General features: G+C 41.1%; 1 protein-coding gene across 4 annotated transcripts in view; it reads right to left on the bottom strand.

The window, feature by feature from the left end:
* Window positions 1-4,183: 4,183 nt before the first annotated feature.
* Window positions 4,184-13,112, bottom strand: part of FOXN2 (forkhead box N2) — a 33,117-nt gene continuing 24,188 nt past the window's right edge. For 3 of the 4 annotated variants that reach the window (XM_050316703.1, XM_050316702.1, XM_050316704.1), the window contains exons 4-6: window positions 12,448-12,512; window positions 9,500-9,568; window positions 4,184-9,045 (exon numbers count right to left, since the gene is read on the bottom strand). In XM_050316703.1, the coding sequence (XP_050172660.1) occupies window positions 8,528-9,045; window positions 9,500-9,568; window positions 12,448-12,512 (652 nt within the window). In that variant the 3' untranslated portion in view covers window positions 4,184-8,527. The remainder of the gene's footprint in view (window positions 9,046-9,499; window positions 9,569-12,447; window positions 12,513-13,112) is intronic. The other variant, XM_050316705.1, reaches the window with a different exon arrangement.

The following is a 13,112-nucleotide window of genomic DNA, read 5'->3' as shown; positions in this document are numbered from 1 at the left end:
ATACCTTTAAGAAGGTAGCATTGAATGCACTTACAGGGATGTGTGTAGTAATTAATCACGGAGTGACACAGTTGGTCAGAAGTATTTTCTATTTTTTTGGTAAAATATGTGAATAGGCTTCCGGGTCTCTACATTTTAGAAAGAAATGAAATGTAGATAACTATAAAAAACCTGACAACAACAAACAAAACAACAAAAAACAAACAATAAACCAAATAACAAACAAGCCCCCCCCCCAAAAAAAACAAACCTGTGAACAAAAATCCTCTTTCTAGGACTTCATAATTATCTGTAAATATTCTATTTAATAATTTAAGAGTTAGAGTTTTGTGGTATTAAAAATCCCTTAAATTTCCAAATTACATCCATTTTTGTTGAATGGCCATAAACAATATGGCAAGCTTCTTGACCTAGATGAAATTCAGCAAGAAACAAGAGGATACATAATATTACTAAAAATTGAAGCTTAATTGTTACTGCCAGCTTCCCATCCACTAGCATTCATTCACTTGAAATCCAGCATTCCTTAGAAGGAAAGCAGGGATGAGCCACTTGCACAAAGCCAACAAAGAAAGGAAGATTCACAGAACAGTGAACAATTTTCACCTCTAGTTGCATCCCATATTTCTGTGTATGGGTCAGTGCTAAAAGGAAATTTGGTACTCAGCTCTACCTGGGGCATTTGGGCTTCCCCTCTTTTTATGAGACATTATGTATAATAAACAAAACAGCAGCACTGCGAGGATCAGGGTATCTGTGAAGTTGGACACCACCACCAAGTAGGGATTAACAACCACATCGGAAATAATGAACCTTGACAGATCTAGGGTTAAATACTTTAAAATTAGATCCTGCTGAAAGCCGAATCTTGTTGCTTAGCAACGGCTGCATGGGATGCTGCTGTCACTCAGCGGATGCTTCTCTGGGGAGTTAACATCATGCTCACAGAAACTGGGTTATGATTGGGTCAAGGTGACATCATGCAGCACGACAGCATCATTTTTTAAGGTAGCATCCACCACAATCACACCCAGAATTGTGCAGCCACTCAAGAGATTTAAGGAAACGTCTTTTGTTTTGTAAGGGCTCCGCCTCTGCCTATACCTTACCTGGCCCACGAAAGGGCTTGCAGAGTCTGTGTGAAAGGGCAGGTCTGTGTCAGCCAGCACAACACAGCCAAACTCAACAGGTGGATTTGTCATCTTTTCAAATTCCTCAGCACCAAAAGCAAAGCAAAATGCAGGCTGCTATTTGGGGAGCTCTGACTGTATTCAGAGCATGGAAACCTCCACCAGCAGTTCAGAAAATACGTACAAAGCTTATGATAGAGAATAAAATGTACCCTTACTGAAAATAACTGGAAATTTAGTTTGCTGAGCTAATTTTAGCGTTTAAAACAACTGGGAACCTACTGGATCTTAGTAAGAAACCAAGATACCAAGTTAATGAAATTTAAAAAAAAGCCTTTGAGGCAAAAAATCTTTTTTTCGAAGTGATGCTGTGTTAAACGTCCATACAGGCATCTACAGAATTTTTCTGAGTGCCTGCCTGCCAACTTCAGAGCACATAAGTGTGAGCGCTTCTGGTCTGATAGGGACCAACCTGCATTTCTAGGCATGAAAATATTCAAATGCTTCACTGCTACCAGTGTCTTTGGATAAAGAAACTGGGTCTTCAGTCCAAGCTAGTATGCTGACCATTAAGGCTTGGAAAGTCAAGATACCATGGAAATGGAGATTATAGCAACCAGCATAAAAGCAGCACTAGGTAGACATACCTAGTTTTAAGATACAGAATGTCCTTCTCTGATCATTGAAGGAGCACAGACCTTCTTCCTTTTTTGGGACAGGCTGCATCAAAAAGGAGCCCCTGGTGAGCAGGAAGGTTACCAGGAGGGATCACAGAGAGTCAGGATCATGACAGATCTCATTAAATCAACTTCCAGGTCATGAACTAAGAACTTTTTCTGCTGACTGGGGCCTCACCAGTTGGCAGTGATGGAGCAGAACAAAGATAAGGACATATTAGTTGATAACAGGATTAGTCAACTGCATGTGACAGGGTAAAGGCCATGCCAAGCCTAGGACATACAGCCAAGAGTGCTGCAAAGGCAGGGAATTATTAAAGCCAGATTTCAAAGAAAAGCACTCAAGAAGAGTGGTTTTCACTCTTCTCGTGCACATGCTGGTAGGCTGAATTAACTGGAATCGATGTACAGAAAAGTGGTTTAGAGGAATGAAGATCATCTCTTCCAAAAGGAAAACAAATAGTCTTGGTTTGTTTAATAAGTCAAGAGTCTAAGGAGGGAAATGATTGCTTTTGTACTGATGCAATAGGAAAACAAACGCACTGGTGTTTAACAAAGACCTCTTTAAACTAACACTGGCGGACAGCAGTTAATAATTTCACATTAGCTCTAAGTAGTTTATAATGGTAAGAGCAGGCAGCTTTCAGGAGAGCCTTCTGGAAGAAAAGAGAGAAGAAGAAATCCAACTGACCCGAAGACTGAAAATTCAAGCAGAGGTGATATTGCTTTGCCATCTCAGAGGCAAGAATAAACCTCAAGGGTAAAAACTGGGAAGAGTTTTTATGTCTAAATATGCTGGGAAAGTTCACAGTAACATTGTTGGACTGCGATGTTATTGCCTCTAAGCACACCAGATGTTCACAAGTACATGTATTTACTCAGACTGCTCAAACTAAGAACACTTACAGGTACCTGTAAGCTCAAAATCTGTGAAAGAGTAACCATATTCTGTGTCAAATTTAGACAGCCATTTTTTCAAAATAAATCTAATCTAAGAAGTATGTCCTCAACAACTGTCCTTAAAATACAGATGGTGGAAGTGCATAATTGCTTCAGTTAATGCTTTATTTTGAGAGTTGTGGCTTCATACAGAGGGTAATTTCCAGCAAAGCCATAACAGAGGAAAACTCTTGGGAAATTTAACAATGAGCTCAAGGTTCTCAGCATAATACAGAGAATAACAATTAGAAAGATATCATTAACATATGATACATAGGTGTGATTTTGTCCAAACTAATTAGAGCAGTTGTTCTCTTATCAGTATATTAGCACTAAATAAAAAATATTAATAGCACATATGTATTCTGTAATGTGTGACTGAAATTCTATTTGATATGGCAATGAAAGCAAGTGTTTGTTAATATCTACTCTATCACTTCAACTACTGAGAAAGTTGTACTGTCATCAGATCCTACAGAGCAAGCTTAACTCAGTGATACTAGCAGGTTAAACAAACAAAAATAGAGAAGGTGGACCAATGTCTGCTTTTAACAGATAAGCATCATGTCACATCTTGTTTCCCCTCTCTGGTCTTTCTGCCTCTCAAGCATGGAAGGGCACACGTGTGTGCATTGCAGGGGAAAGCTGGCCCAGGAGCAGTAAGCTGAGGCATGAATAAAGTGGGATGTGCAATGTTTTACCCCTGCTAGTGAAGAGGGGGTGTTACCACCTGTGTGCTGTGCTTTCCATAAGGCCTTCTGGATAAACACCTGACAGACATCAAAAATCGTATCTAGGGAAAGTAAACACTGAAAAAACCCCAAACAAGACGTATGAAGCTTTATCCAGGGACACATTTTTTTAAATTACCTGTCCTGTATTAGGTTGTTGATCTTTTGCATATCATCCAAGCAACTTGGCTGTAGCAATATGGACACAAAACAGTAAATAATCACAGTTTCATCAGCAAAAGATTCAAGTTATTTCTATTTAAATGAATGCTTTGCACAGGAGGGCAAAATATCACGCAGTAGTGTTTCAGCAATTTCCAAGATGTCAAAACATTCTTTAAGTTCCAGGCTAAAGGGTAAAATCCTGGCCTTAAAAATATGTTCTTCAAATATTATGGGCCAGCTATGGATGAATCTGACTGTAAGCAAATCCTGCTACGGACTGGTAGGTATTTTACAGATGCCTTCCACATGAATGCAACAGTCTTAACTAACCTACAGTGAAACACACATTTGGCTTTTTACACTGGTCCAGTCTCATAGAAGAAGTCTAAATGGGAAGGTGGAATGCTCAGCACCGTCTGAGATCAGAACCAGGGTCTGGAGATAAAGAGAGAACACAGCGCTTTATGTTTGCAATGCTGTTTATTTTAGAAAAGCCCCTTTGATCATCTGAATGAAAAATGTGGGCAGAAAAGTCACAAATGTTATAAAACAAAGTTTATTCTGCAATATTTTGTCATAATGAATTGCATCTCTTTGGTAAAAATAAAATTTATAAACATTTTAATTAACAGAGATTAGCATACAAAAAACTAAACTTCTGTAAATCGTCTTTAAAACGGGTAAAGGACTAAACCGGAGGAAAAACGGTTAGAATTGGTCACCTACTGGCAAAATTATTCTAAACAAACCCAAGGACATTGTTTATGCTACATTAGAAACAAGCTAACAGGAATGGTTTAAAAACAACTCTGGTTCATTTGATCAGAAAGCATTCTTACAATTCACTTTTAAATAAATAATAGTTACAATGAATTGGCAATTATAAAACGTTTTATATCACTATATGGCAGTAACATAATACTTTTAATTATGCACTTTTTAATTTGAAGAAATGTACACTTATAAAACAGACTTGATAATGGCACTGGCAGTTAGGTGTGAAGAATGTGCTTTAAGATAAAATAGCAGGTGCAACATTTAAAATATCTACCTTTTCTTTTCAATAAATATTCTGACCACACCATTATTACCATGTAGGAGTGTACTTTGCTTTAATTAAAGCTTGTACTTTTCACGCTGATGAAAAGTTGCGAACCACACAACTTCCATTTTACAGTTGGATTTTAAAACATTTGATGTGACATTTGATGGAAATTTAAGACTGGAATCTGGAAGGCCAATATAAGTTTGTACAGTATTCACATCAGATTTACCCTGAACAGAGCAACTTCCCAGGTACAAAAGCCTCATACACTTCTTCACTGCATTTAAAGAATTGAATGTGGTTCATTAATACTTTACTTGCCAAAATGTATCCAAGTCAACCATTGGCATCAACATTTTACATATGTCACTAAAAAAACCCAAAGCCCAACAATCAAAATAACTTTTAATTAATACTCCATTTATACTATATACACCAGGGTCTCTAGCTGAGGTGGCAAACAAACCCAAATCCAATAGATATGTAAGAGAAAGGAAGGGCAGCTCTTCTCCCACTCCCAAGAGGGGTGCTCTGTATCTAAGCTTTCAGCCTTTCCCTCCCAAATGTACAGGCAGAGGTGTGGGACAACACAGTGGAACAGGTCAGGGGCACAGACTGTCTGCCTTCTCCTTTGGAAGGAGAGAGGGAAAACAGCAAAGCATGAAGAGCTTTGCTCTGTGTCCCAGGGAAAGGCTACAATTGCTTCCCCACTGCCAGAACTCCAGTTCTCCCAGGCTGAAAGCTGTAAGGATGGATGCAGCTTTCACTGCTGACTTTGATTAGTAATTGGTTTTTACTGGTCATTGTTAGCATCCCAGCTCCATCCCCTCAGATATGCTGAAGTCATTATCACCAGCTTCAGGGTTAACAGCAGCACCGCCACACTCTGAGTATTAACCTTCTCCAATTTTATCTGAGGTATAAAATAAATGCAGAACCAAATCAAAACACAGATCCAACTACGGCCGCAGAATTTCCACAATACTTGGACTTTGATCCAGCTTTCACTGGAGGCTACAGAAAAGCTGCAACCACCTTCAGCAGGAGCCAGGCTGCACCCCTTTCCAACAGCGTGAAACTGAAATCATGGCACTGAGCAAAATCCCAGGCTGCTACACAGTATTTATGTGCATCTGAATCCTGGTTTTCACACTGACACAAACTCTGCTCTTTGCAGTTCTCCATCAAAGTTCAAAAGCAACCCATGAGCAAAAAGCGGTTCCACCAAGCATTCACATCTTCACATCCTGAAATCCAAAGAACCACTGTGTTGGTAATTCACTTTCCTTTAAGTGGCGAGTTTTACCCCTACTACCCATCACTAACACATCCAAAAATCAGATCTAATTGGCTAATGCAGCACTTGTGATAGCCAGAAGACATACACATCTGCACACGTTGCTCTGTTACAGGCATAGCCTAACAGGTGTTCACACAAAGCAGCAATGAAGCAGAGTATTTTCCTTCCCTTTCCAGAAATAAACCAAATAATTCTTAAAACTGAAGTAATTGGAAAAAGAAAAAAAAAAGGACACATTTTTTTTCTCCTAGTGTTTGTGCTTTAAATTCCAAAACACAAAGAACCTCAAATATTTCAGGCTTGACCCTACAGCCATTGAGTCAGCAGGAGCACCACCGTTGTCTTCAAGAGGCACTGGAATGGGCCCTCAGAGCAACAGACCTTCAGCAGCATGGCTGTGTTTGCATTTAAAATAGTTTATGACAGTATTCATGAAGAGACTGACAAATATAAAGAAAAAGGGGAAAACCCCTCCCCACTAGTCTAAGAAAGGCATCCAAATAGCCAGGAAAATACCCCCTCAGGGAAAGGTTAACTTTTGGCTGAATCCAGCACTGTTCTCCACAGTGGACATTGGCTTCCTAGGTGGCTCTGCTCCTAATTTTCAACCAGCTTGCCCAACACCTGCTGGAAGCAACAGCTTCACCTTGGTGAGAACGTTTATGGCACATCATGCTACCTTTTAGCAACAGGAAAGATGACGTTGGATAGCTGTATACAATTCTGCAACATACTTAAGGCATCTTTGTATGTACAGTAATGTTAAAAGCCACTCCAACTGAACTGCTTACCCATTTTTTAACAGAAAATTAAAAGAAAAAAAAAGGCCATTATCTAAAGGAAGATGTAAGCAATCACCACTGATTTCAAAAGGAAAAAAAAAACAAGGATAAAGTTCAACATACCACAAAACATTTTTGGCTGAAGGACATCTAGGAACTATAAAGAGATTTTCTTATTGCAAAATGAATTGTGAAGGAATTTCTTCCCAAAACAGAGGTCCTCCTGAGCCTCAATGCACATCCAAAGGCAAAAGCCTTGCCCATTGGATGCCCCATATGTGGCAGGAAGCTGATGGGGTTCACACAGCACAAGGCACAGTGATCTCGGAAACAAAAGGTATGGATGGACATGTGACAAAACCAGCAAACACTGGGTGAAGAGGCAAAAACCCCCAACAACACTAAATTGGGATGAGCTGTCGCCTCCCTTGAGGGCAGGGGGGCCCTGAAGAGAGACCTCAGCAAATCAGAGATAGGCAAGCACCAACTGCATGAAGTTTAAAAGGGCAAGTGCTGGATTCTGCACCTGGGATAGGCATCCTTGGGTGTGTGTATGGACTGGGGAATGAGAGGCTGGAGAGCAGTGCTGTGGAAAGGGCCCTAGGGGTCCTGTGCAGGGCCAGGAGTCGGACTCGGCGATCCTGATGCATCCCTTCTAACCTAGCACAACCTATGATTCGGGGTTCAGAGATCCAAAAGGAAGTGATTCCATTGTGTCTCAGATTAGGCAGCAACATTCCCTCTTCAGCAGCTGTTTGCCAGCTAAAGCCTCTACCTCATCTGCACTGTCACCACCAACAACTGCTGGGCTCTTTTTTCCCTCCCAAACCGGTACAGGGGAGCAGAAGGGTAGACATAGCAGGACTGTGTAGGTACTACATATTCAATAGTGGTGGTAACACAAAGACAACATCTGACTTGGAAGGCAGCAGCTGTCACTGTTGGCCACATCCAAGGCATGTGTAGGCATGCACGTATCCGCATGAAAAGGACAACCCCCTGTCCTAAAAAACCCCACAACGTGTCTTAAGATAAAACAACAAACCATGTTCCTTCAGGAATCTGAGCTGCACACAGCACATTTGGGGGAAGGAGGGAAAAAAAGAAACTGTGGGTGGTACCCACCTCAGCTACCCCTTATCCCACTCCTCCAGGGGGTGTTTAGTTTCTTGCTGAAAGTAACTCCTGAGGGTTTTCAGCCACTGTGTCAGATAGGCCAAAAAATGCAGCAACTCAAGAGTTGCTTCACCAGTGTTTTCACTAGGACCTGTCTAAAAAGCAAAGAGAGGACAGGTGGGAGGAGTCAACCAAGGCCAGGACCTTTTCTTTCCCTCTTTTTCTTTTTTCTCCTCCTTTTTAATCCTTTACATGGAAGTCAGAGCCCTTAGAACAAAATTCACCTCTGCAGATGGGGCCAGCAGAGATGTAAATATGATCCACAGTGTGCATCTGAACAAACATATCTCTAAAATAAAAATAAAGTCAACTATTAAAAAGAAAAAAAATAAACAGTGATCACTAAGAAGTATGCTTTCAGGTTTTCACAAGTCATGCATCTCTAATTTGACAAGATCAAATACTCTATTTTTCTTTTTAGGTGGTGATTTAAAAATAAATGGCTAAATTATAGTTTGCGCCAAAAATAAAAAAAGCAGTGAGTCCTCTTATGGCTTTGATCTCCCTTGTGAAGGGTAAAAGTAGAAGAGTATTGCCACAATTAAAAAAAATATATGTATATATTCAACACTGACAAACATATTATTTTTTCCTTTGCTTGTGACAGTGGGTCTTTGCAGTACTTATTAAGGAACTCAAGCACGTCTGGATGCCAGCAAGGTGGAGCAGAGACCCCGCGGCTTCTTTCAACTCCTCATCGATTTCTTGACATAATTCCTCGAATGCTTTCTTACTAGACTGACTTTCCTTAGAGGTATCTACACAAGGTTGTGATGCATAGCCACTGTCTCCAAGAGGATCATCTTCATAGTCAACGTCTGTATCCACTTCACTGTGAAATCCTTCACTGCCATCGCTCCCGTCATGGCTGGTCTTGGAAATAAATTCATACACCTCGTCAAGGGAGGACAAGGAAGACACGCTGGACCTGGATGCACAGCGCTGGGAACCCATGCTGCTGGCACTGTAGTTGTGATCCTCGTTCGGATCAATATTGGTGGCCGCGGAATCGTTTTCCTGCAAATTTATGGAACTCGGAGGATTGAATGCACTGCCATAGCTCCTCTTCTTGGGTGTCTTCAGAGGCTGAGGTTTCTCACCTATTAAAAACAAGATGAGTCAGTAAGCAAACACTACTCCAATTATATCACGTGCACAAGGGGCTGGCTGACTGCAAGGTGAGCTGAACGTCGGCAGTTATGAGTCGTGGTCTCTTATGCACATTTGCTGTCATCCACAGAGGACAACAGTCCTCAGCTAATTGCAACTAAGAGCTACAGAGAAGTAGCCAAGAAGCTCTTCTTACCATTTAACACAGAGAGGGCAGGGGACAAAACTTTGCAGAGAAACCCCAGAATTAACTGGGAAAAGAAAATGGAGGTGGTTCTAATAAAACCCTTGCAATGCTAGCTGAAAGAACAATCAAACCAGAATTACTTCTTGACTGCTCTTATTATTTGGAAACTAGACCATGCTTGTTTCCTGAAATTTTATAGAGAAAGCCTTTAGCTACTGAGTAGAGAAGAAAAACAGAGTAAAATGGTTTATGCTTACAGTCCAACATCCCTTGCTGAATGGAAGTATTTAACAGCATCATTGCAGTAGCAGCATCAATATCAGATTCTGTGAAGCAGAAGCAGCAAAATGTTAGATCTCAGGTAAGCCTGACAAGATGAGGTCCCTAAAACATACAAAGAACATATATATATCTGCCTCTACTGGCCTACAATAAAAAGTGGAGGCAGTGGGAATGTACAAACTCAGACCAAGCATGATTTGAACATCACAACACTGTTACAGATCAGTCTCATACCTTAACTAGGCTATTCAAAAGCTGAATTCTCACCCTGCACTTACCGAAGCCAAGAATCAGTGACATAATTAGACATTCATGTGACAATACTGTTGCTATACTTAACAAGTGCCTTTTGTTTGTACCGGTTGAGAGAGAAAGATTAGACACATGGCACAGCAAAGCATCTCAGCAGCTTCATACCCTGGCTATGTGAATGTGCAAGGCTGAGAACAACCGTGCCTGTTGACACAGAACTAATTCAGGACACCTCCCTCCCCCAGCAGTATTTTTCACACTAATAAGTCAAACGGAAGAAATTGAGAATATGAGGGGGGAAAAGGGCACTGAACTGCTTGATCTAGAAAGCATGGGGATCTAAATAATAAATAGGCACGTAAAAAGGCTTAGGTGAACCGCAGCACTGTCAGCTGGGGTGACAAGGACTGCTGTAAAATGCCGTCCTTTGCTGCCCAGAGTGGATTGCTTACATCTCTGAAAGGCACCTTGAGGATATTAGGGCAAAGAGTCACACTTCTAACCAGAATCAGGTGAAAAGGAAAAGAAACAAGCATGCCTTTCCCACTCATTTCAGGATATGCTCATGTACTTTAAAGAAGAGGAAATCCAAGGTCTTCCTTGGCTCACTTCAGCAACAGATGACTGCTCCTTATACAGGACAGAAATCTACATGGTGGACTAACCAGGCAAAAGAAGAGCAAAGAGACAGTGAGCTCTCACAAGAGCCTTGGTGTCTGAGAACGAAAGATCACATCTGAGGTGTATGTAGCTATGAACACATGTATAAGCAGTGAGTGGAAAAGAAAGGCTGGAAGACAACATGATGGAAGGGACCAGCAGCAAGCAGAAGAGACTCTCAGTTCTGCTGAACTGGAATTGGGGTGGGAACTGTTAAAGTGAAACATCAGCAATGTCATTTCTGATGGCATTTGTTTTCCCCCCTATGTTACAGGCATTAACTACATTACTGAATTTGAGGGGAGGGTTAGTATTGGGAAGGGGACTGCAGAGTTATCAGTGTGGCTTCCTCATCCTGACAACTATCCCTACCTTCATCCTTGGTCAGGGAGAAATCTGAAGAACATGACACCATGGGACATATTGCATCAACACAGGAAGGGGACTGGCCTGCTGTTTCCAGCACAGGTTATAAAACATACACATTCCCCTGTTGTTTTCAATGCCTTTCATTTTAAACCCACCATACTTTAAGGTATTGTACTCATGAGATTATTTTTGTTATTGTTTTGTCTTTCTTTGGCAGAAATAGAGCCCCTGAATTTATAGGTCACATGTATCCAACTGAAGAAAAGAAGTGAAAAAAACCCATGAAGAGTTACTTTGCTCCACTAGTGTAACCAGAAAGTGAAATATTTCCATTCTTTACTTGCTATCACAGACATTTTACTTTATCATCTGACGTTGGTACATAAGCACCATTTGTTAAGATGGCAAGTAATTGGAGGCATTAATGCAACACGGGATTACTACCTGCAAGGAGTATTCTGCACCTTAATACTCCCAAAGAAAGAGGAGAGACACTTCTGCAGTGACTTCTTAGCAGTACTCTGTGTCACTGTTAAGGTGCTTTGGCTTCAGTTGTGATTGCTCTCCTCAACAGAGCAGTATTTCCCAAATTTATGCTTCCCCAGCAGAACAGCTAAGGAAGCACATTATTACAAGGAATTCTTTCATCTGCATAGAGTTGACCTATGTGACCCCAGGAACATTAATGGCTTCCCTCTAATGCTAGAGAAATGCTGAGCAGGTTCCCTGAGACACAGAAATTAAATGATAACAGACACAAATCATTATTTCGGCACCTCCAGTGTAGCTAATTGGAACAGTTAGCATCAGGCTGGCAATCTCCATACCTGTCACAGGACACACCAGCAAAATCATTAGGAGGAGGGGGATTTCTTGTATTCTCTAACGATCCCCGAGAATCCCAGATCTTGCAGCCTTGCAGCAGCCAGCCAGCCAAGGAAGCTTCCTTGCCACTCACGTACAACCATAAAGCCTCCTTCTGGATGCACAGTGATTATCATCTGTGGGCCAGGCACCTGCCTGTTCTCTAAAAAGCCTTGGCTTTGCTGCCTAACCAAAGCTGCTGGCTTGTGTCCAAAACTAAAAGCAACTTTCCCCCTCTAAGCCCACCATGCTATCAAAACCAGGGAGCTGGGTGTCTGCTGTACTGCTCAGGACCCACTCTGTCAGTGGCCTTTCACTGTCCTTTTGAAAGAGCTTTAACAACACTCCTGTACAACACACGCTCACTTTCTGTTAGATTCAACTTTTGTGGCCACATCCCACAAGTTTTATACATTAAAATTTGCTGCCTTTGGTTCTCAGTCCTTGGTCTTCAATAAAACTAGTACAGAGATGTGTAGCTTTTCAGATTTGTTTTCTACTGAACTATTCATTCTTTAAGTAGGTCATATTTGGGAGTGATGCGTGTGCTGAATACTTTGCTGTCAGAACAAGAACAATTACACCTTGAAATTCACCTTATGGATTTAAAATTAATGCACCAGTGGCTGATATAATACGCATACATTGTAATTACATCTGTTTTTTCTGTCATCTAGGAGACCCTTCAGAGCAGGTCCATAGACAACATCAGCTGGGCTGCAGTACATGCCTGTGACTAAAACCAGGGGAGTAGAGTGAAGGAAAATGAAATGTTTACCTTTAAGAGATCGGCCATGATTCTGCTGAAGGACTGAAGTCAGGTAGTGAGGGGACGACGACCTACTGAAAAGAAATTCAACAACTCAAAGCCAAGCCCTAATTTAGGCAAATGATTTGTACAAAGTGAAGTAGACACCATATTATGATCACAGAAGGGTAAAAACAAAGCCAACCCTATTGCCAGAGGTGGGCAATTAATTCCTGCTGCCCTGAGTATATGGCTTGACACTTTGGTTGACAGTTCGTGTAGCACTATTTAAGCCATCATCAGCATTTGGAAAACACCTCCAACCACACACAACACTAAGCAAAAATCTTGTTGGCAAGAGATACTGACTTCTACAGATTTTATGTAGTTGCCTAAAGGCTGGATTTTAAACAAAACCATGTATTTTTTAGTATGTAAAACCTATGTGTGAACTTACGATGCTTAGAGCCCAGGAGCAACACAACAGGTAAGGAGGAGTTGTGTCTGCCTGCTCTTCCAAACGGCAGTAGGCAACTAACAAAAATGAAAGGTAATGTGCAAAAAGCTGGGGAAGAACAAAAAAAAAACCCAACCAAGATACCTGATGATTTTAAATTTATCTGAAGCTCGGCTGTTTTGGTGATGCTATCCAGGGTTTTTTCATAATCAGACCAGCTTTGCACCTGGCAAAGCAC

The sequence above is a fragment of the Myiozetetes cayanensis genome, unplaced genomic scaffold (assembly GCF_022539395.1).
Source record: "Myiozetetes cayanensis isolate MyiCay16 unplaced genomic scaffold, myiCay2020 scf2-11, whole genome shotgun sequence".
In the NCBI taxonomy this organism is placed as follows: Eukaryota; Metazoa; Chordata; class Aves; order Passeriformes; family Tyrannidae; genus Myiozetetes; species Myiozetetes cayanensis.
The sequence above is the reverse complement of the archived record's forward strand: the minus strand, read 5'-3'. Positions and strand labels throughout refer to the sequence as shown.